The 24,594-nt window shown below is 41.1% G+C and overlaps 1 protein-coding gene across 3 annotated transcripts in view; it reads right to left on the bottom strand.

Moving 5' to 3' along the window:
- PHACTR2 (phosphatase and actin regulator 2) overlaps positions 1 to 24,594 on the bottom strand; it is a 141,553-nt gene that overhangs the window by 24,662 nt on the left and 92,297 nt on the right. For 2 of the 3 annotated variants that reach the window (XM_065631191.1, XM_065631192.1), the window contains exons 3-6: positions 19,108 to 19,188; positions 16,101 to 16,259; positions 4,675 to 4,911; positions 475 to 1,024 (exon numbers count right to left, since the gene is read on the bottom strand). In XM_065631191.1, the coding sequence (XP_065487263.1) occupies positions 475 to 1,024; positions 4,675 to 4,911; positions 16,101 to 16,259; positions 19,108 to 19,188 (1,027 nt within the window). The remainder of the gene's footprint in view (positions 1 to 474; positions 1,025 to 4,674; positions 4,912 to 16,100; positions 16,260 to 19,107; positions 19,189 to 24,594) is intronic. The other variant, XM_065631193.1, reaches the window with a different exon arrangement.

Below are 24,594 nucleotides of genomic sequence, written 5' to 3'. Positions count from 1 at the left end.
TGACAGACCAAGCACCTACTAACCAAAGCCTGAAACTGTCATTTTCAAGTCTGCAAGTAAGTTCAGCTATTGCATTGAGAGCTTTAGCAGTGAGATATTTAATGATATCCACAAAAAAAGTAAACCCCCACCGTAACTGGGCATAATTTCTTTTATGCCTTTATGAGAGAGAAATAAGTGTTATCAGCTACTAGCTGAACTGCTGATTGCAGTGGTCACATCAAGCCATGCAGTGATGTAGGAGACAAGTTACGAGCAATGAGCTTCTGGGGAAACATGAGGTACTGCGGATGAATGGCTCAAAGACATTGTCAAGGAACAAATTGCACTGTGATGCAACACAAACTATCTATCACCTGTCAGCAGAAGGAACAGAAGAGATCTCCACACACATACAGTGTCCATTAGGTAAAGAAATATGACTTTCTTAGCTGTGGGTCTTACCATTTGCCCATGACAGCCATAGCATCTTACCTTCTTGTGTCTTCTCCACCAGCATCTGGACTGTTGTTCAGGGCTGTACTACTCAGGCTCTCGTCCGTGCCATGCTCAGTCTGGAGCAGAGGTTTAGTATCTGACCCGGGGACAGAGAGCCCTGCCACACAGCCATCTGAGACACCCTGGGCATCTGAGGAGCCAGCGGGCTGAGCGACTGCAGCAGGAAAAGGAGGTGGAAGTGGAGGTGGAGGAGGGGCAGCGGTGGGAGGAGGGGGGACAACGAGCTTGCTTGGTTGGTCTGCATCCTCCGTTTCGGAAATTACTATGGAAGGTTGCTCAGGCTCAGGTTTTTCTGCCTTCACTTCCAGCCTGTTGGCTGTGGCACCTGAGGGGGAAGCAGCAGCCCCATCTGGCACCGTTCGTGGGGCTGACTGTTTCCCAGGTTTTTTCTTGCCCCTGGGAGTCCCTGATGTGCCCAATTTGCTGGAAGTCTCCTTAGAGGCTTTGGGATGAGATGATGTGGACGAAGGAGATGGTGATGAAGAGGACTTGGAGACTGGTGGTTTTTTTGCATGAGAAGAACTAGCTAAAATAAGAAAAGAAAAAGCATTTTACAGTCGTGCAACTATATGACTTTTGCGCTGTTCTTTCCGCATGAGTTGACTTGTGCTGATATTAAAAAAAAAAAAATTACACTTGATACTTCTACAGTCTTTTGTCCATGTGCTTGAGAAGAGTAAATGTTGCAGTCCAAATTTCAGTTTTAGAGGTGGGAAAAACTGAAACGATGAATATTTGCCCAAGAACAGTGCAGGGGGATCAGCCTTTGAAACAGGTGAGAGTTTGATTCTGGCATTCTGCCATTGGCTCATTCCAGCTTTTCTGTACATCATCTATAAAGTCCACTACTTTTTTCTACATGCATCTAGTGTCCTAGTTAAAAAAAATTTGCTACCAGGCAGAGAAAACTGCCTGACTTTTTTATTATGTGAATTTTTGGTCTGAGCAGTAGGAGAACATGATGATTTCCCTCATGCTTTTCAATGAACAGCTCAGGACCATTAGGTTACGACATTATTGGAAGTGGTCTGCTCACAGTTAAGCAGCAGAGGACAGCAAAACAAGATGTACCTTCAGGTCCATCTGTGCATGTCCATAAAACAGACACAGAAGCCACTGATTTCAGTCTGCACAAATGGTCTCCAGAAGGGAGAAGGCACTGAAGGCCTCCTGTACGTCCTGGAGGTCTTTGTCTTACCAGTGACCAACTCAGGTAGCTTTGAAAACGTAGCAAAACAAGGTTTTGACACTAGCTATACAAGCTGGGCAGTGATGTTGCTGTTTAATCCTGGGATACTTACTATACTGAAGCGTATATATATCAATGCACAAGTTTGCAAGAGATTTCAGCTAGCCTGCATCCTCATGTGCATTCCAGTCACATTTTTGATTGCTGTGTTGATGTACCCATCATCTGGACTGGGAGCTTCAGACTTCTGACTTTCATTTAAAAAGCAATAAAAATGACAATCATCTTAACGATTCAGTCCCTTTCATCAAAATGCATCCAACTCAAACACTTCTGCTGTAGTAAAAATACATTAACCTCAAGAGAACAAATGAAAACATTATAAAGCTACATGGCAGCCTTGCGGCTAAGCTTACTGAGTAAAACAGAGAGCTGTAATAGAAATCTGCTGAAAGGCCTGCTTTACTTATAAGCATTTAAACAAAAACAAAACTCCAGCAGATTAGGATAGAATCAAAATACAGATACTGGCCATAATAAGCTCAGGATATAAAAATAGCTTTTACAGCGAGACTGTTCTCAGTCTCAAAGAAGATGGAAAATAATTCAGAAGACATGTTATACTGTTCTCTTCTGTAGCTGCATGTTACGGTTTATAAACATTTATAGTGCTGTGGGGCTTTCAGTACATCTGGAAAAATCTGCAGAAACTCATGACTTCAGGCAAATTACTGTCCCTTTTTGGGCTGCAAGGTGAGTGTAAAGGGCACAGCACAGAATCTACCAATACTGCACTAATCATCCACATCTACTACAAAACACTGACATAACAGCAAATCAAAGGGAAGCAAAGAAACGCTATAGGCACCAGTCTGTAATTGCAGCAGAAATAGATGGTAGCTCCAATCTGAATACTATTTAGCAGAAACCTTACTGAGTAAGTGGATGGTAGTATGAAAGGGCTCTGGTTCTGATCCAGCAAAGCACTTAAACATAGGCTGGAGGTCAACAGAACAAGTTACATGCTTGCACTGAAGAACTCCGCATAATACAAATATACAGCTGCACTGTAATTGTCGCTGGGAAAATATCAGAAGAGATTTCCATTGAAAAAAAGCTACGTTATTCTCAGACCCTTTCTGAACCTGCAATCAGATACAGAAACTTGACAGATTTCTCCCGGGAAAAATCCCCCATACACTCTCACGTAGGTCAAAAGTGCTATTGCCGTTGTTGCTTTTGACTGGGCTGGCTGACAATTTTTTGTCATGCCTCTTTTTCAGCAGGAGATTTGAATTTTGATTAAATGAAAAATTTCACGGCTGTTATTTGCCTTTTGGCAGATGTCCATGCCTATGTTTAAGTCCCCTTCTCCCAACTCCAGTTTCAATTTGGAAACCTGCTGTGGTGCCCTCAGGAGAGCAACGGCTCAATTGTTACTCATATTTCTCTTCACAGGACTGGATCACTGGCTGCATCATGTGTTCACTTTCATTGGAATTTGATAAACCCCTCATGCTAAATACTGCTCCCAAGCAGCTCTATTTATTAAGCATTGCCCTACTTCAAATGAACACAATGTACTTAATGTTGGAAAAAAATTACTGGTGGAATATGTACTATTTTATATAAAGGATCTATTAATATATTTTCTAATACGGTCTCAAGCATTGCATAAAATTTCAGCAAGGCTTTTAGAAGACATTTCTGGAATTTGAATGTATTTTAACTTAAGAACTGAGACACCCAAGAGCTTGTCACCAACCATTGGTCTAAACATTTCTTTATGTGATGGGTTGTTTTATTTCTGAAAGGTATGCTGTAATAAGGGTCCTTCACCTGGGAAGAACTGAGTTTTCCAGGTGAAGGTGAAACACAGGCAGCAAATTCTGGGTTCTCAAAATATTTATTCTTGTGGTTGTCTGAGGTAGTAGGGACAGTTAATACCAAATTAATGGATATTTTATGGCAAAGTTTTAATTGTAATTCTAGCACTCTTGCAATATTTTCAAACAGTCCTCTTCTGTGTGCTTCAAATACAAAATGTGCCAAAATGTACAGCCTATGAAGAGGTATACTTGGAGAGAAAACTGGAGGGACTGAAGCATTTTGAAAGACTGACAGAGGACTGAGAACACAACGCTTGTATAAATTGGCTGATGCATATACACAGTCCATTCATCATAATACTGCTTGTGTTCAAATGATATTTGGATGTTTTCATTTCAATCATTATCTAAATTACAACCATTCAAACTCAAGTTTAGTACCTTAAGAACAGCTACCTGTAATATTTAATTTAATTTAATAATTTAATTTAAGCAGTCCATCACTGCTGAATTTTGGTTTGAAAGTGTAGTGATAAGCACGTCTGCTTGTGCCCAATGATGGACATTTTCAATTTCCAATGTGTATTTAGAATCACTGTAAGCCATCAACCAGCTCAGGGAAGCCTGGCCATTTCTAATGAGTTGTCTGTGTTTTGGTTTTTTGTTTTTGTTTTGTTTTGGTTTTTAGCTAAAACAACTGCTACTCAACAGTCTTTAAAGATGTCTTCATGGTTTTATCTTTTATCTCTCTGAGATCTTTTAATTCTTGTCAGAACAGCAGATATTTCCAGCAGAACGCTACCAGAAGCAGAAGGCAATACCAAGGTAGTTTTACTTTGGGGCAAGTCATACGTTTGGTTTCAGAAGTCACCTTTTCCCCTGCTGATTCTCCAGCAGTTCTCTGGGTCATTTTTTTGCCAGCATTCACACTTGATCTGGGAAGTGCATACATTCACTAAACAGCAAAGGGATTTGTCCACTGCCTGTGGTGTTTGCAGACAGCAGAACCAGAGCTCAGTGGGAAGCTAACTAAAAACAACCCTGGCATGCTCTTCAGTAAGGCCGCTATGTGCACAGGCAGAAGTTCTCCTAAGACCAAGCCAAGCACCCCCATGCACATGCACCCACCGGCGCTGGCGCTGCCTGTGCAGTACTCACCAGCTTCTCGATTTGCACTGTGACCTGTTGGCTTGGGCGGTGGGAGAGGAGGCTGCTTAGCAAGAGCCTTTCCCTTTTTTTTAGCATGAGGTGCTTCGTTACTCTTATGGCTGGTGGTGGTGGAAGCAGCACTAGCATTTTTTGGTGGTAGCGGAGCTTTTTTAGATTTAGGCTTAGGCTTGGGTAGTGGTGGAGCATGAGATGTCGGTATTTCTGGGCAGTGATCAGTAGTGTTCTCTATGGATAAGAAAGTGAACAGAAGCCAACTGACACAGACATACACCACGTACATTGAACAGCAAGCTTGACAACTATGACCACTTTTTGCTGCTTGAGCTCTTGGGAATCAGGAGAGAGTTCTTCATCTTCTGCCTCTTACTGAAGTAGTATCTCAGAAAAAAAATACCGTCCATCTCAAATCAAGTCCTTCTCACAGAAGATTTCTGCCTGGCACTTTTCTCAGTCTCATCTTTTCTAGACCTCCAAGGATCTTCCTTAATGTTCAGTATCCCCAACTAGACCACTGGCTGCAAACTAAACAAGGGAAATGTCATTTAGTCCTCTAATTCCCTTGGCTTCTTTCCAGCCCTCTGAGATCAACAGGCTATAAAACTCAGATTCACATGAATCTGAATGTGAGCAGGGCCATTTTCTCAGCCAGGGGTTCAAATATGGCTATGCAGCTGAAATTTTTCCCTGAAGCAACCCATTCTCCTAAGCTGCAGGCTGCTTGCTCATAGCAACTTCATTTTGGGTATCTTCCCCAGGGTACTTCTACTCTTTAGAAAGAGACGAAGCTAAATCAAATGGGATATCATTTGCCATGGGAATGCTCTCTTCTCTTACAAGCTCTTTGGGTACTGTTACAAGACTGCACTTTGAAGAATCAGCAGTTCCTTAGTCAACAGGATTTGGACTGTACCTACATTGTGTTGTGCAACAGGGACGGCTCTGTAGAGTGGAAGAGGTAGCACTGGGGACCCAGTGTCCACAATGTGCATTTCAGGAGACTTGACTTTGGACTAGCTTCAGGCTAGTTCTGTAGGTTGCATGCCCAGTAGTGGTGGGAGCACAAGTTCCTGAATGCATCTTTTGGCTTAGTTTCATCCAAAAGAAACCTGGCTTGTGTGCTCTGCAAACCAAAGAAGGCTAAGTGGGGATAACCAGGAGATTAACTTCAAAAGTGCACACCTAGTGCCAACTGCAATGTTAACGTAGGTGAGCCATTTGTAGTCAACAAAATTTTGCAACAGTCGCTGTGGTTTTAAGACTAACTGTTCCCAGATTGGAATCTTCATCTATCCAGTTGCACCAACTTTGTGCCCATTGAGTCTCAAGACAGCCTTCCCAAACCTTTCAGAAAAAGGATATTATAAAAGCAAGAGTATACCATCAGAATCATAAAGGCTTTATCTTCATGTTACTAAAAACTACAGTGGTTGTGGAAGAAAGAAGCCAAGCAAATATTGCAAGGACTTCTAATAGTCTCTTTTATCACTCTAGAGGAAACCAATTCATTTCTTGCAGTATGTTCCTATTTGAGTCTCATTCTTAGACATGTTAAACGACCATTCCTGGATCTTCTGTCAGTTCTGTGCTCTCTTCCTTCTCAGGTAGAAGATTCCCAAGAGATAAGCAGCATTTTTTCATTTTAAGATTAGTAGATGAAAAACAAATGACATGTTGGACAACAATAACATTCTTAATCTCAGAAACAAAGCCTTTTCAACCTCTATCTTAAGGCTTGTTGACATGAACCTAATGCATCACCTGCAGTTATTAAAAGCAACATGCACGCACATGTCTTCATGAACTGAAGAAATTAACATTAACTGTCCAGTGTCTTCCTCATTTATTTCCAGCCCATTATAGACTAATATGTTTTTGCTAATGTTTTGCAAGTATCATTAAGAGCAACCTTTTACAGCTTGCAAACAGAAACTTCAGAGCGCAGATTCTCATACTGCCTCTGTTTTCCAGAGAAAGAGCTTTGGACCATAAAAATACTTTGGAAGAATAAAGAAACATACATACTTCTTACATTTTGTTCTCCTCTTTTATAGGAAAAAGCATCTCCTTGAGAAATTCTACCTACCTTCATTTGAAGCTGAAAAACTGATTTAATTCTGAAAAAGCAGGACATTTTAAGATTTTAATTCCATTAATAACAAACATGGCAAGAGAAGATAAGATTTTGTATTGTGAAGATCTTGAAGGATATGATGATCAGAAAGAATTTTAGGTGTAAAAAATTCTTTGATATACCTCTTACTTATGGGTCCAGCACGCTAAAATTTTATTTACTAATAAGAAAGAATTTAAATCTTGTGTGCTTATACACCATTGCTGTGTTTTGTTTCCAGTCATATTAGTAGAGAAAATATTAAAAAGAAAATTATAATCTAGTAGAAAGAAATACACCATTCATCACATTCTAAAGTAATACAGTGCAATTATTTAGAATCTCAGTCAATCTATATCAAACTATAGAACTGATTGAATTATGCATATTGGAATTTATCTTCTGAACCAGGAAAAAAAAGTACAAAACATAAGGCTAAAGCTTTACTTAGTTGCAAATAAACACATCTTAGTGACAACCAACTAATAGTTTTCAAATTTTCTTTAGAGAAATAACTAAAAACTATACATGAAAACCAAAACAGGAATAGTTCATCCACATAAAAGTTCTTGCTTGCAGACTTCAGTTCTGATTAAAACTGGCAATTTATATAACATCAATTTTAACCAAAATACCTTGCCATCACTGGGGTATCTTTATCTAGGACAGTTCTTTCCATATCATTACGTACAACATACCAAAGACTGGCAGACTCTTTCTGTGCAGAAGCATCCTATCTGCTCAGATAGTTACAGCCCTCATAGAGTCTTGACTGCCCCTTCATTATGTACATGCCCTTTGTTGGCCTTGACCTATGAATCTTCCTTTTGCTCACAGCCATGAGGAGAGCAGTGGTGAAGATGATTGCCTTTGACCACATCATCCCTCTTGGCGTCTTATTAGCCTTGTCATTTTTATCTTTGTTAGCTTCATCTTCTTTTATCTCATCCAATGTAAACTTGACTGCTCTCAGTGTCAATCTGATCTTGCCCAAACTATTGTTTCTCATTTACTCCCAAGATACAGATTTCCAGCTCCTACTTGACCCATGCATTATATCAGCTTTTGACAGCAACAAGCCAAGTTTTGAAGCAGATACTTTTCATTGCTTTTCCTCTGCTGTCCCTCAGGCTTTGTGAACATTCACTGCCTGTCCTCTCTCTAATTCTCCTCTGCTGTGATGACAAAGATGACAATTTTTAGGCTGTTAGCATTGTGCTTGTAATCCTGGTCTGGTCCTCTCTTGTTTTTCAGTGCCTAAGTACAGTTTACTTTTACTGCAAGTCCATCAGAACTTTTTTGTTGTTTTCTGCATTTATGTAAGACACTACAATAAATTCCTGGTGTATACGTAAGTACTGTAGTAACACAAATAACTAGTAATGGCAACACTGGCTTGATCCTGAACAGTGTCAGGGATGGTTTGATGTCTGCAAATGGCTCGAGATACAATTATGTTGTAATTTTACCTCCCTAACCTGATTCTGCTTGAATATGGGCCCTTGGTCTTCATGCCTGCTCTTTCTTTTGCATCTTTTGCCAAAACAAGGAGGCATCTGAATCAGCTCAGACCCGTGTATTTGTTCAACTCTATCCCCCAGGTACCTCAGTACCGGCTGCAATGTATTTTTATTGCTGCTGTTTTTCTTAGTGTAGACATCTGTTCATCATGAACTGACCTTTTAACAAAAGTTCTCCAAAAGACCATCCAATAGGAATATCTCCTATTCACTGCTGCCTTGATCACGACATCTGCTGTAAAAGCAATCTGCCTATAAATTACTCTTTAAACAGGAAAGCAAAGCAAATGTTAATGTCTCATTAAGCATTTGGATCAATAATATGTTTATGTTTAGAATAAATTTTCCAAAGGCAAGATTTTCAAGAAAATTCACTTTGAGACCAGATTTTCTTGTCGCCAGAAACTGAGACCAGGGCCAGACTGATGGGGCGGAGTCTGGTTGGAGGCCTGTATCTAGTGGAGTCCCTCAAGGGTCAGCACTGGGGCCAGTACTATTCAATATATTCATCAACGACTTGGATGATGGAATTGAGTGTACTATCAACAAGTTTTCTGACGACACCAAACTGGGAGGAGTGGCTGACACACCAGAAGGCTGAGCTGCCATCCAGCGAGATCTGGACAGGCTGGAGAGTTGGGCGGGGAAAAATTTAATGAAATATAAAAAGGGAAAATGTAGAGTCTTACATCTGGGCAGGAACAACCCCAGGTTCCAGTATAGGTTGGGGAATGACCTGTTAGAGAGCAGTGTAGGGGAAAGGGACCTGGGGGTCCTGGTGGACAGCAGGATGACCATGAGCCAGCACTGTGCCCTTGTGGCCAAGAAGGCCAATGGCATCCTGGGGTGTATTAGAAGGGGGGTGGTTAGTAGGTTGAGAGAGGTTCTCCTTCCCCTCTACTCTGCCCTGGTGAGACCTCATCTGGAATATTGTGTCCAGTTCTGGGCCCCTCAGTTTCAGAAGGACAGGGAACTGCTGGAGAGAGTCCAGCGCAGGGCCACAAAGATGATGAAGGGAGTGGAGCATCTCCCTTATGAGGAAAGGCTGAGGGAGCTGGGTCTCTTTAGCTTGGAGGAGACTGAGGGGTGACCTCATTCATGTTTATAAATATGTAAAGGGTGGGTGTCATGAGGACGGAGCCAGGCTCTTCTCGGTGACAACCAACAGTAAGACAAGGGGTAATGGGTTCAAGCTGGAACACAAGAGGTTCCACTTAAATATGAGAAGAAACTTCTTCTCAGTGTGGGTAACAGAACACTGGAACAGGCTGCCCAGGGAGGTTGTGGAGTCTCCTTCTCTGGAGACATTCAATACCCGCCTGGACACATTCCTGTGTAACCTCATCTAGCTGTTCCTGCTCTGGCAGGGGGATTGGACTAGATGATCTTTCAAGGTCCCTTCCAATCCCTAACACACTGTGATTCTGTGACTCTTAAGAAAGCTGTGTTCTCATGTAAGCATCTAAATAATGGTCAGGGTCGCAAAGTACTCAGTATACAACAGCTCTTGTGGGGACTCATCAAGTCTTAAACACTTTCAAAGAGATATCATTGTGCCACATGCACTGGAAAATCAGATGGCTTTGGAATGTGGGACCTTTTGCTAACTCTGGACCAAATGGACCTTCAAAAATCCTGGGCATAGTTTCAGAGGCCCTACATGACTGGGTTGTATAATACAAGAATTTTTTCCTTACTTTCGTGAACATCTAAGGAACCAAAGGCTAAAGCTTTTCTACCTCAGGATTTTATCATACAGTGCTTTTATTTGTTTCTACAGCTAGATCAGTGACATGAAGCTAGCTCACAGAAAACCAGCAGTGCTGCAGTAGAAGTATATAATCTACATTAACTGCAAAGCACCCTTCTCCTGCAAGATGAGCACAACTCATTGGAGTAATACTATGTAAAATGGAAGTTGGAAATAACATATGACTCGTTGGCTTTTGCAGGATGACTCCCTGCAAAATGAAACTCAATAAGAGTTTTGAGAATCCTGTTTCCTTTCCAGCCTATGCAGAGAGCTGTGTTTTGATTAATCAAAACCCAGGAAGCTGTCATTCAGAAACATGGGACACAGTGCAAGACAAGATGTCTTTTGTCTCTTTTTCTGAGTCATTGACTGTGCTGATGCAGGTGGTCAACTCATACAAATCCTTTCACAAACTTCAGATTTAACCAGCTCCTGGTTTTGTTCCTGCTATTGCTACTAAAATTCTGTTCAAGAAAAGACCCATTCTAATTGTTAGAAAGCTTCCTTTAATTTCCAGTCTAAATGTATTTCAAGCCACTCTTTATTCCTTTCTACTTGTGCCAGCATTGTCCTTTAGCCATGCTCTCTCCTGGCTATATACCAACTTGTTACATTCATCAAATGCACACAGGCTCTCTCAAGCTCTGTTTTGCTAGGCTGAACAAGAACAGCTGTCTCACGATGCTTTTTGCAGCTCTCTCTGCAGTTTTGAATTGCTATTTCTTGAAGATGGATGAGCAGATCTGTATGCCTGCAGATTTCCAGACCTTACTTACTCTATGATTTCAACAGCACCATGTGCAAGAGGTCTTGTAACAGAGACAGTGTAGAAAACAGGAGAGGGGAGAAAGGGACAGGTATAACATTTGACCTAAAGTAACCATAGTGAGATATTTTGCATTGGTTCCAAGATTTAAAAAAAAGGGGGAAAAAAAATCCCACTGACTGTCATTGTACGTTACCAACTGTCCAACTTTTACATAATAAGTAAGCTGTTAAATCAAGAGAGAATACCTAAAAGATCTTCTCTGTCAGCTGCATACTTTTACCATTTCTTGGTCTATGGAAGACTTGAAAAGTGAAAGGTATGTAGGCTTCTACATTCCCTTATATTTTCTGTATAGATATGCTCAAATAATTCAATTGCCAGTTCATTAAAATCACATCTCTGCTCCTATTTCTGGAGCCACATCAGAATTTCTTTCCTATAAAACAAAGAAAAAAATATACCTTTACAAATCAGGAGCTTTCCTCTGCCACTCAACTTTTGTGGGTGAAAGTCCATGCCTCTCACGTCAGCCTGCTGGCACAAACCAGCCTGGCTGACTTAGTGAACAGTCTCTGCCCAAATACAGCTTTATCTAGAGTAGCTTTCCTTTTAAGAAGATTTGGATTCAGCCTCATTTACATAGTTCAGGTGATGAATTGAAGATATACTATTCTTAGAAGAACTAGTTTTAGCCAGCAAATAACTCAGCTGGAGAAAGTGATTCCTTCGAAGTCGAGAAAAAAAAAAAAAAAAGCCCTTTTATGTATGGTGCTCATATCGATAATCTATAGAGCTCAGGAGTGTAGGAAGCCAGCTAGGCACACAAGAGCGAAGAAAGTCTGCCTTGTCTCTCACCGTGAGAGGTTTGCAGGATTAGTCTTCTGAGAGAAAGCAGTGTCTTGTCGGGGACCCCGGAAGATGAGGGTTGCTATCTTAAATTCAACAGGTTTTGTTCCACTTCAGGAAAATAAAGTGAAGACCTTTGAGAAAACAGGCCTAGCAAATTTAACTTTGAAGAACATTCCTTGGTAGACAAACTAAAGCGTTGGTCAGCAACAATGCATGCTCATAAGACCAGAGCTTATGCCTCCAACCTTCTTTTTTTTTTTGGTTGCCCATGAGAAAAAGAAAAGATTACAATTAATGGCAGATTTAAGGGAGAGCAGATGAGGTATAAAGAAAGAAACCCTGAACCCAATATACTAAGACCTGGAACCTTTGCCAGCTCTCAGATTAGAGTTATCCTGGGGAGGAGGAAGGAACACTACATGCACGTATCCTATTAATTCGTTTGGAAACAGGACTACATATTGTTTCCTTCACTGACAGACACGAGAAAACCTGAGAGGATCGGTCTGCTACAAATGGCATCGGAACATTCCAACTTATCCCCTATGTCACCCACAGCACTCACAACAGAGCTCTGGCTTCCTGAAATGCAACTATTTGTCAGAACAGCATCTAATGCACCTGACCGATGGTATGCAAAATGAAACTTATTACATTTTTCCAGGCAGTATCTTGCTAATTGTTACTGAGCCGTTCACTTCTTCGAGCCCAAGCTAACAATGAAACATGGAAGTATCTACCAGAATCATGAAAAGATTTAGCTTACTATGATAAAAACGAGTAAGACCTAAGTTTATAAACTGAACATCTGTGCGCCAGAGACCTCCTGGGAAGGTGGAAAGGAGAAAAGCAGCTCTGATACAGTACTGTGAGGTTTTACAACGTGCAGCACACATGCTGTGTCAGCATGCTGTGCCCCTATACCGAGGGAGGCAAATAGCAACAATTTTGACACCTATTCTACTGCTGTGGCTTTTGATCTTCTCCAACACTGTTGCAGGGGGCAGGAGGCAGAGAGACTCCTTGGATCTCCTTTGCAATGTTCGTACCCCACCCACCGGGAGCACTGGGGGCTGCTGGGGCTGCTGCAGGCAAGTGCCACAGGTCAGAGCCCCAGCACAACGGCAAAGCCGAGTCTGCTGCCCAGACAGCCCGGGGGTACTTTGACATGCTGCCTGTCCACTCGCTGCTCTGTATCCCTCCCGGGGTGCTCACAGAGAGCGGCTAGAGTTTAGGCCTTCGTTTTCTGCAAAAGATGCTAATGACTTCTCTTAGTCAAACCAAAACAAAATGAAAGAATTCAGAATTCTACTCAGTCCAAACATAATGTCAATAAGTGCTGTAGGGAAAAGATTTCTCTGATTTCTCATCAGTAAAGCTTTATCCATCAATTACCTCTTTTATGTAAAACTGTCACCAGCTTCTTATTGTCCTGCCATAAAGGAGAAATTTCCTTTTAAACACCCCACTTAGATGACTGACATCTCATCATTACTACAAACAGTAACAGTTACACTATTAAATTACCAAAGGGAATTTTTTCACCAAATACGAAAGGCACCTGTGAGCTGACAGGCAGCAGATGGGTACATGGTTTATGGAACTCTCTGGCAGCACAGGGAACAGTTTTCAGGGGTCATCTTCTTCACTCCCTTCTGCTTAACTCATTTTTACATTGGATGGCTGAGCCTATTGTTTGCCCTGTTGATACTGTACTTCTGCGGCTCACGCTGAAACAACTTTTAACTTCTTTTAAGTCCTAACATATTCCACATTATACCACGCATTACTGCCAGCTCTCACCATATTATCACAATGTGCCGGTATCACTTGTTCTTTTTAAGCTTCCAGATCCAGCAGTCATCATCATATTTATATGAGAAGGTGATTTTCTAGACTGACTTGAACAACAGAGCAAGTAAAGACCACCACCGTTTCATAAAAGCATTTTAAAATAACCTTATTACTTTCAGGGGCGGAGACACATTTTTTGGAACATTTTGATTCAGCCAGAATTGGAACTGCAGCACATCGCCCTACTAAACAGCAGGAATTAATCCTGTCTTCAGGTCTTATAAACATGGAAAGTGTACGTAACTTCCTTCCAGATTTATACATCAGAGTTCCTGACTCTAAAAAGCCTAACATTAGCCTCACTAAAGATGAACTCTTTGCATCCATTACTCCTGATTGTCCAGCAAATATTCTCTCCACCTATCTTGGTTCTCATGATGGAGGGTTGTGATCTGATACGCCAACATGTTTTATGGGCTGAGCAGAAGACAGTGAGCTGGGTATTCCTGCTTCAGCTCTGATTTTGTCACACTGTGAGCATTAGCGAACCTCCACTCTGCAGTTGTTAATTCCCTGCTCTGCCAGTGGGTGTGGCTGTAATGCCGATCTACTGCATCTGCCATAAAAAATCACTGAGGATTAATCTGTCAGGTGAGATGCATCTGTGAGATGCAGTGGGTTTCACTCTTCCAGTGACTCCCAACAGACTGGCTCCCCTTCTTGCTTAATGTGCTATAAAGTAAAGAATAACTGAAGTGTATTCACAATGGCTATCCAGTGAGCTGTACTAGATTTGCACTACGTAACACCATTGCTGATGTATGGAACTGATTCTTAATGCCTTTTTTTGGGCAGACTATTCTTCTGCAATAAATCTGTCTTGTTCTTTTTCAGGGGACTCAAGTTGTTTACGCATAGAAGAATATCATGTTTAGATGTAAGAAGAAAGTATACTTGAAGTGTTTTGCATCTTCTGTATGGTCATATTGACATTCTATAAATCCTAGATGTCAAGTTTGCTCATTTTTTGTTTTCCTTCTTCTTCCTCCTCCATATATACTTTATTTTCTGAGAGGGACTGGAGTGACAGCTATACATTCTTCTGTACTGAGTCTACTCCTGTACAGCAATCATTTTTAATTTCTCCCTGTAAGGTCAACACAATATATAGGGAGTGCAGAACGTAATAATGTGTTTGAAAGAGAAAATGAATCTTTCCTGCTTCATTGGAGTTCTATGTTCTGCAAAGTCAGCTAGAGCGGATTTCAACATAGTTAGAAATGTGTATTTCTAAAAAAAACCCCTGCACCTTAGGAAAAATTCCAAGATCTAACAGTTCCAAAAGTCTGTATTTAGGGATGTATAAAATAATAAGTAGTCTGATCTAACCCCCAAAGTTAACCTGAACCATTTTAAAGGAGTTTTCCATGGCTTTTATAACTCCTTTCCCCTGGCTCACTACACATCTGGTTTTAGTTGGCACCAAAAGATAGATGTATTTAAATGTCATGAAAAAGGCTGATCTTGTATTTCTGCCTTGTTGGGAGACAGGAAGTACTAGAAATCTCATAAGAAAGGCAGTTGTCCTTGGACATCCAGCCACTTTTTACATAGTCAAGTGATTTACACAGCTCAGAGAAGAATTGAAATTTTTGTATTAGCCAAACTGACCCTCTCAACTTCCAGAGGCTCATCCATCACTAGGTAGAGGTTACCAGAAGACACTGGAAAGGCTGCTCAGTCTCACAGCCAGCCATGAAGTTCTTGATCTTTTGTATCCTTGCTCTTTCCTCTAGGAAAATCCAATAAATGGAATAGCATTTAAGAACACTTTTTGACAGAGAATGGAAGTGATGCATTATTCAAGAGGCTAGAGAAACAAAACAAAACTGTTTAAAATCCTGTGACTCTGCATTAATCTTCACTTTTTTTTATTACTCAGTCAAACTCTTGTTGACAAGGTAGATCTGAGTAAAGGTAACAAAATTAATATGGACTTTGGGACTGCTAAATATTGAGCAGTATTTACTGCAGTTCAGCTATAGAAAACCCTATAGTCATTAAGTAAATTCTCCATAAATTACCTAGGTTCAGTTTGCAGTAGTGATATAGCTTCTTGAATATTTCTGAAGAGCTGGACTGCAAGTATTTAAGATTTAATGAAAACCAATAGGAATGAGTTGCTGAAATTACTTTCAAAATGATACATGTTTTTTAAGTGGCTTAAACTCTTCAAACTTTCAACCCATAAGCCACCTCTACAATGATATTGCAAGGTGATGCATATTCACTTAGCGTCTTCTTTCACAAAAGGAAAACCTGAAACCAAAGCTTGCCCATGTTTACAAGGAAAGGCTCACGTGAATTTAGAAATTGAACATCCCTGCACACATTTTCATGCTCAGATCATGCTTCTGTTTATGACCTTATTACAGCTGCAGTAAAAGGCATGCCTACCAGTGACAAAATACTTATGTTTCAGAAGTTTTATCTTCTCGGCAGGTTCTGCTGGCATCCTTGTGGCAGAACAGAACTCACAGCATGTATTGGTGCTAATGGGAGAATATGCTAATATTTTAAGTAGGCGAAAAACAATTTGTGAAGAATGTGTTCATTTACCTTTTTGATCTTCTTTTTTTCCTTCCAATGTTGATGCTTTCTCTGTTAAAGTACCATTATCTCCAGTGGCTTTTACCACATTTTCTTCCTGTATAGTTTCTTCACCAATGGCTACAGTGTGTCCATTTGAGGTTTCAAAATTTACTGTTACATCACCATCTGAAATGAAAATTTAAAAGCTATTGTCTTGTTTAACCACTTCCTTAGCACCCATTTAGAACACAAAGCATCCCTTTGCTTTCAAGTTTCCATGGAAGCAAAGCAGAAAGACTTACTGGAATGTGAAAGATCAGGCTGCAGATCTGCTCTGAAAAGTCAACGCTGTAAAGGAACTCTATAGGCTTCCACATTCTTTGAGTGGACACCTTTGCCGTAGTGGGCCTGGAGGTGCATGTGAGTTTTCAGGTCCATCTTCATGACTGTACACATTAGCATCCCATTCTCTTCCTCCCTGCATCTCGTCTTAATACACAGCAAAGAAAAGTGTGCATGGACGACACTGAAGCTGTGACACGTTCCAACAGGCCTCAAATCTGGACAACTGGGGGACAGAGTTGCAGGACTACAGTGGTGCATCCCAGTAGGTAAATCAGCCAGGAATTCAGACAAATTCTCAGAATATGTGTGTCCAGTTAATGAATAAAATGGGTCTCAAAGTCATTATCCAGTCTTCAGAACCAAGGTGAGGTCTTCCTGTATCACATATCACACCATTTTAAAATTCTGCAAGTCAATTTTTTTCCCAGCTCTGATGATGTTTTACTCACCCAGACTATCTCAGTTAAGAGGTGTGTTTTTTTTTTTCTTAATCCTGAAAAAAACCTCTTTCTCTTCCCTATTGTCCCGATATTCCTGAAAAACGCTACATACTCCTGCTGGCTCATAGCTTTCTCTCTTCCCCTTATTTACTAATTTCAGTTCTCTGTTCCATCTCTTGGTGTCCATCCAAAAATTATGCAAATCTACCTGATCTCTTCCAGTTCCTCACATTGTTTCTTCATTAACTGTGGTATTCCGCTCTCTTCTTCTCCTCCTCTTCCTTGCTGTGTGCTATGAGACCTGGATGTTTGACAGTTCCCTGGTTTCAACACAATCGTGCACCTCTCTCTTACCACCTTGGGCTACTCCATGGGTTAAGCTGATGGTTTCATTCTCACCCACACACTAATGTCAACTTGATGTGTAAAAATTAAGTTCTACCTTCTTAACCTTGTCTCATTCATGTAGCTGACAGTTGCACAAGGTTTTCTTCTCACCTCACTGCAACATTCAGTTTCTTCAGCTTCTTTCTTCCAGATATTCATAATTCCATTCTTTTCTCTCTGCTTCCACATGTGGCATTCCCACCTCTTATCCATGTCAGGGCTCTGCAAACACCTCCTGCCTCCAAGTGGCACGTCCCACTTTCTTCTTCATCCCATGTGAAACAGTCACTTCGCATTTCTTACCTCTCACATTTCAAGGTTCCATGCAATTTCCCCATCTAGCTTTCACCTCCACAGTTATTCCTTCTAACTACCCTGACAGTGCTCAGCCACTACCTTTTCTGTATCTCTTTTGCTCTAGCACCTTCAAACCAATCCTGTAATCTTTCAAACTGCTGCTCCTTAGAAACCATAATTTTCATCAGACAGGAAGTACAACGTGATGAAGGCAACATGGACCAGATTGATGGACTTCTTAAGACGGGAGGAAGGAGAGAAAGTTGTCCATCTTTGCATCCTTTTCTCACTTTGCTCCATCTGTGTAAGGGATCCAAAGTCCCATCCCCCTTTAAGAGTGGAATAGAGGGGCAAGGACACTGATGATCAAAGCATACATGCTTTTAGCACAAAGGATTGTATTTATGTTCAGAGTGTTCGTAACCAACCTGAAATGTTAACACATTTCATTAACTGTGCCAGTTGTCCAAATGCAATTTACAATGGTCAGTGGACAAAGTTATGTGGTTTCCCAGTAAAGCATGTAGCAAAAAAAAAGTAACAAATTCACAGAGGGACAAATTGAGGTATGGAGAGTTTGCATTTCTCGTTTTAAGTCAAAGACAGTGGCAAAGACAAGTTCAGAAGCCAGCTATGCTGAATGCCATAGCCTGGTCATTAGCAAAACACTGTAAAGACAAGTGACATCACATGTTGACAAACAAGTCCTTTACTTCTAAATATCAATGTGTACACTATGAACCATACACACTGATATTTTCATGATTCTTCAGCTCAGGCAGAGTAACACAATTTCTAGGAGAAAAATATTTTTGGAAATCACAATGTTCTCAGACTCCTTCATAAAATGATAGAATGGTTTAATTTTAAGCTACAGAAAATTATTTTACTCACTTTTATTTGATCTAGATTTATAGAAGATCAAGAATATGAGAAAGAATACCACTAGAATCATAATCAGATATAACAAAGGGGTGTTAAACATTGTTTACTCATGCTTTTAGAAGCACAAATTCTGGTTGATACCACTTAATAAACCTTATAGCATTTTGAAACAAGTGGTGTCTTCCCCACAGTTTTATGTTTGTGTCATTTGTGAATGTGGTCTGTGTGACAGTGGTGGGATTTCTATGATCCCAGCACTGGTACTTTTTTGTACCTGAAATGGATGCTAGTGATTTGCCTGGGGGTCCTGAAGCCTCTAATTTTCAGCCAAGATTTCTCATATTATTTTGCAGTTGCTTTAGACAGCAGACTTTGACTCAAAAAATAGGTTAATAATTAAAAAAATTCTGGCAAACAATAAGTAGGAACCACAGGAGTCACACTATTTACAGGGAGCATCAAAATACTTCAGGATATGACCAGAAGCCAAACGGTGCACCTATGGCATAAGCAGTTCCAGAACACAAATCTCTTAACTACACTTTTATTTTTTTGTCAATTGGCCCAAATTACCTCTCACACTCCTCATACCTATTTATACTATACGGAAACAGTGCAATAGTGGTTTTATCATCCATGTTTAGCACTTAGGAGCTAAATTCTAGGTAACATGTTATCACCTTGCTCAGGCATTTCCTTCAGCACTCCCCTTCTTATCAGCTCCTCTCTGCTTTGTCTTGTCGAAATCTTCCTTTCCAACACTAAAGAAAAAGCACAGTTAAGAACAGATTTATTCTCATACTGCTGATGCTTGCAAAAAATGTAGAAAAATATTTTTATTTTAAAGAAACCCTGAGAAATCTCGTTTCCTCTGATTCTGCAGAAGTAGTCTGAGTTTTCACAGACGCCCTCTGAAAATAACCTCCTACAATTTCAGGCCAGCCTTCAGTGGGGCGAAGCACTGTGAGGCTTCCTTTACAGTCAGTGCAAAAAGGTACCTCCAGAGTGAAACTGAACGCATCCTAGCACAGGTACTTCATACGTAAAAGCACCTCTTCACCATTGACTGGGGTCATTAGCTCACCTGGAGATACCTCCATCCACTTTGTAGGTGTTTTTGAGTTGGGAGAGACAAATTCTGCTCAGTGCAAGCAACTCACGGGGTAGCCTTTATGACACACAAACTGTTTCAAAGGGAAAAAAATAACCTTAGAAGCTAGAAAGTTCTGTTCTAAAAGGGAATAATATCCTCATCCAGGCTGGTTGGCTTTCATGGAAAAAAATGCAGTATCCTGTTTTTAGGTTAAAAAAAAAAAAGCAGCAAACAACACACAAAAAAAGACTGTGACATGAAGCATTTTAATTATTATATTTATTTCCCATGGGAAAAAAATGCTAAATAGCTTTATATGGAAAAGCATTTACAGATGGTGTAGTAGAATAACTCTCCAATGCATCCCACCACCAAACCAATTCAGTTGTGGTCAGCGATCTGGTAGGCCACTTTAACAATCCAGGGAACCATGGTGCACAGTCCATAAAATGTGAGCATCACTTGTAAAATCCTGTCTTCGCTGTTAGGAAAAGCTAATCTCACATCCTGATTCTGTTTACATATGGACATCAAAACGCAAGTGATGTTTAGAGCTCAAGCTGTGGGCATGTGCCAAAAGCTTCAGCTGTGCTGGACTTCATCCTATTAATGCTATGGGATAAGGTTTTTTATCTCATTGACTAATTCAAACACTCCCATAATCCACTTACTCTCTAGGGCCAGGGTAATTGCTGTATGCAGATTAAATAGAGAGCACCTCTCCTATGAGGACAGGCTGTGAGAGTTGGGGTTTTTCAGCCTGGAGAAGGCTTCAGGGAGACCCTGTTGTGACCTTTCAGTACTTAAAAGAGGCCTATAAGAAAGATGGGGACAGACCTTTTAGCAGGGCCTGTTGTAATAAGACAAGGGGTAATCGTTTTAAACTAAAAGAGAGGAGATTCAGGCTAGACATGAGGAAGACATTTTTTACAATGAGGTTGGTGAAACACTGGAACGGGTTGCCCAGAGAGGTGGTAGATGCCCCATCCATGGGGACATTCAAGGCCAGGCTGGACGGGGCTCTGAGCAACCTGATCTGGTTGAAGATGTCCCTGCTCATTGCAGGGTGCTTGGATGAGATGACCTTTGAAGGTCCTTTCCAACTCAAACTATTCTATGATTTTAAGAAGCCTTGTCAATCTCACTTGCACCAGCCCAGTCGGAGCGAACAGCCATATGAAGTGATGGCTCCTATGAGGGCACGGAGAGAGGCAGTTTGGTGCTTCTGAGAAACTCACCTTCCATGGATAGCAGCTGATAAACACCTCTCTCCGCAGCAGGTAATCCTGGCTGCTGATTTTCACCCAGGCTGGCAGAATTCAGCTGCCTGAAGGCATCACTGCTCACAGCTTCCCACTCCCCCTCACCAGGGAAGGGCTGGTTGAACAGAAGATGAAGCAGATTCTGCACCTCTCAAATTTACAGCACTGGGTTTATTTCTCACGCTTCAAAGTGCAGGGATTCAGCAAATGCTCCATAAGGGATGCACATCCCTGCCAAAAAAGCACGGACTCCTGGCAGAAGAACTGGGGGCAGTAAGCATTTTGACCAGCCCAGCTCAAGCTGCCCGAGCCTGCGAGATCAACAGCTCATAAATGCAAACAGCACTGGCACAAGAACGTGTAAGGTGGCATTAGGTCTGTGTTTATAAACTCAGGTACTTTGTGGGATCTGTCTGTTAAAGGTCAAACCTTCACAGCATTCAGATCACATTTGACAATATAAAGGAGCCTATGAATGTGGCTGCAGACCCTCTCTGTAAGTCAGCCTCCTTGGGGACAGTGTGGTAGCCTGAACTCAGGTAAGGTTAGGCTTCCTTGGGTCCCATATATATTCACATGAAGGCCCCTTCCAACCCAAACTACTCTATGATTCTATGAATTAATTATCATGGAAAATGTCAATTGGCATTAAGAGACATTAACTCCTTACACTTTTACTGGAAGACCTCAAAGCATTTTATCAACATTACACAGGTTTCATAACATACCTTAGACATAACTATCTCAGTTTCACAGATGAGAAAATTTATGAACAGATAAGCAGCTTACATCCCAATCCTTCATCATCTAAAATGCTAGCCATGAGTGATACTTTTATTTAAACTGATTATGCTTAGTTACTTCAGCTTGAAAAGATAATTTATTTAAAATATTATTGGGCCCATAGAAGGAACATTAGAAATCATGCTAGTATTCACTATGAGTATCACAATTTTAATTCCTATAAAGTCAGAATTTTAATTTAAAGCAAAGTGACCAAAAAAGTGACCCTTGTATAAAAGGAATGAGTAGCCTGTCTATTTATGAACCTATACTGGGTGCTATTTAGCCAGGGTGGGCTCATCTTTATAGTTTATTATATTTCTTATGATTTATAATTTTTTGCTTATTACATTTCACATTTACACAGTTGAGTATTTTGATTATCACAGCCCAATTGCAATGAGCTTTAAAGGTCTCAAACTACCAAGTTGAGCTAATCACATTTGACTACTGTTACGTTTCAGTAAACTCTCTTAAAATAAGAGAGCTACCAAGTCAAGTATTCAGAAGTCAGGAAATGTTTTAGTGAAGGCTGATGAGCGTGCAGATGGTACAACTTTCATTTGCTTGTTATACATTTTACCTTTGCCATCCCTGCCTTGTTTAGGATAAAGACTTTACTGTGTTTAAGGAAGGGTTTCTTTGCATAAATTTTTAACTTTACCTTTCAACCTGGAGCCCAGACCTCATCTGAGGAACAACCTAAACTTTCATTTGAACAGAAAACTCTTAGTTTTCCCAAACATCACCTCAACAACTGAGTGAACCAAAGACTAAACGTTTTTCCCCTTGACACCCATGTGAGATACGCAAAGGTGTTATCGTGACTGTATAGACAGGCAACTTATGGCATAGGAAGATTAAGTCATATTACCAAGCATGCTGACATCTGTTAAGCGTTTAAGTCGAGGTACCTCTTCAGGTGTTATTTCTCACATTAAAATTGTGATAAATAAAACAAACAAATAACCCAAAGTATAGGAATTCTAGTTGAATTGCCTACTCATGGTTCAAAATATCTAATCAATCAAAGTGAAGCTATGAGCATTGGTCATCTGCTGCCGAGCTAATGGCACAGACAACTGGTAGAAACAGTTATCACCTACCTGCACCACCTGGGATGGGTGTCACAATTTGTCACCTTAGAAGTAGTTCAGTCTCCTGAGTTCAGTGCAGGGAGAGGATGGTAGTTTGGTGCTTCCACCATTGTCCTGCTTGGCACGCTCCCTCCTCTCACCACCTCTGTCATGACATCATTATCTGTGTCTTTCTCCTTCACTTGAATAAGTTCAAACTTCTTATCTTTGCTTTTCAGACCTACCTCTCTTCCTTGTTCTAGTAGAACTTGCCACAATATCCTACCCATTTGCTTCTCCCATAAGCACACCTTTATCTCTATATTCCTGCTGATCCGTTTTGCAATATCTGATCTTACAGAGGTGGTCTACCTTGACTTCAGTAAAGCATTTGACACCGTCTCCCACAGCATCCTCACGGCTAAACTGAGGAAGCGTGGACTGGACGATCGGGTAGTGAGGTGGACTGTGAACTGGCTGAAGGAAAGAAGCCAGAGAGTCGTGGTCAATGGGGCGGAGTCTGGTTGGAGGCCTGTATCTAGTGGAGTGCCTCAAGGGTCAGTGCTGGGACCAATACTGTTCAATATATTCATCAATGACTTGGATGAGGGAATTGAGTGTATGATCAGCAAGTTTGCTGATGACACCAAGCTGGGAGGAGTGGCTGACACGCCAGAGGGCTGTGCTGCCATCCAGAGAGACCTGGACAGGCTAGAGAGTTGGGCAGCGAAAAATTTAATGAAATACAACAAGGGAAAGTGCAGAGTCTTGCATCTGGGCAGGAACAACCCCAGGTTCCAGTATAGGTTGGGGAACGACCTGTTAGAGAGCAGTGTAGGGGAAAGGGACCTGGGGGTCCTGGTGGACAGCAGGATGACCATGAGCCAGCACCGTGCCCTTGTGGCCAAGAAGGCCAATGGCATCCTGGGGTGTATTAGAAGGGGGGTGGTTAGAAGGTCGAGAGAGGTTCTCCTTCCCCTCTACTCTGCCCTGGTGAGACCTCATCTGGAATATTGTGTCCAGTTCTGGGCCCCTCAGTTTCAGAAGGACAGGGAACTGCTGGAGAGAGTCCAGCGCAGGGCCACAAAGATGATGAAGGGAGTGGAGCATCTCCCTTATGAGGAAAGGCTGAGGGAGCTGGGTGTCTTTAGCTTGGAGGAGACAGAGGGGTGACCTTATTAATGTTTTTAAATATATAAAGGGTGGGTGTCATGAGGACGGAGCCAGGCTCTTCTCGGTGACAACCAACAGCAAGACAAGGGGTAATGGGTTCAAGCTGGAACACAGGAGGTTCCACTTAAATATGAGAAGAAACTTCTTCTCAGTGAGGGTGACAGAACACTGGAACAGGCTGCCCAGGGAGGTTGTGGAGTCTCCTTCTCTGGAGACATTCCAAACCCACCTGGACACCTTCTTGTGTAACCTCATCCAGGTGTTCCCACTCTGGCAAGGGGATTGGACTAGATGATCTTTTGAGGTCCTTTCCAATCCCTAACATTCTGTAATTACCTGTTCCTCACTCAGGAGTAGATTAGTAGTACTATCCTGGAAAAATTATATGATAAATACTATTAGTTGTACCACCATCATGTGGACATCCTTAAGCTGAGTGACCAGCCGATCTTATTACTACAAATATTTTCTGTCATGCGTGTATATGATAATGTGTGTATACATATATGTATATCTTAATATATGTCTGTGATATATATAATACACAGATACATGTGTATATACAGAAGTGTGAATATATATAGCATTTCAACATTAACATCAACATATTGTTTTTAACATTAAGCAATAATAAAATGGAAATAACTTCTCCATCAGCATACATGTATGTATTGAGACTGATTACACAAACAAGTCACTCCTGACTCTGAGTGCAATTGGTTATCAGTCCTTGCCTGCTGAGGAAGGTGAGGTGAGGTAGACTCCACTCTCAGACATCAC

Source organism: Caloenas nicobarica, chromosome 3 (genome assembly GCF_036013445.1).
Source record: "Caloenas nicobarica isolate bCalNic1 chromosome 3, bCalNic1.hap1, whole genome shotgun sequence".
Classification (NCBI taxonomy): Eukaryota; Metazoa; Chordata; class Aves; order Columbiformes; family Columbidae; genus Caloenas; species Caloenas nicobarica.
The sequence above is the reverse complement of the archived record's forward strand: the minus strand, read 5'-3'. Positions and strand labels throughout refer to the sequence as shown.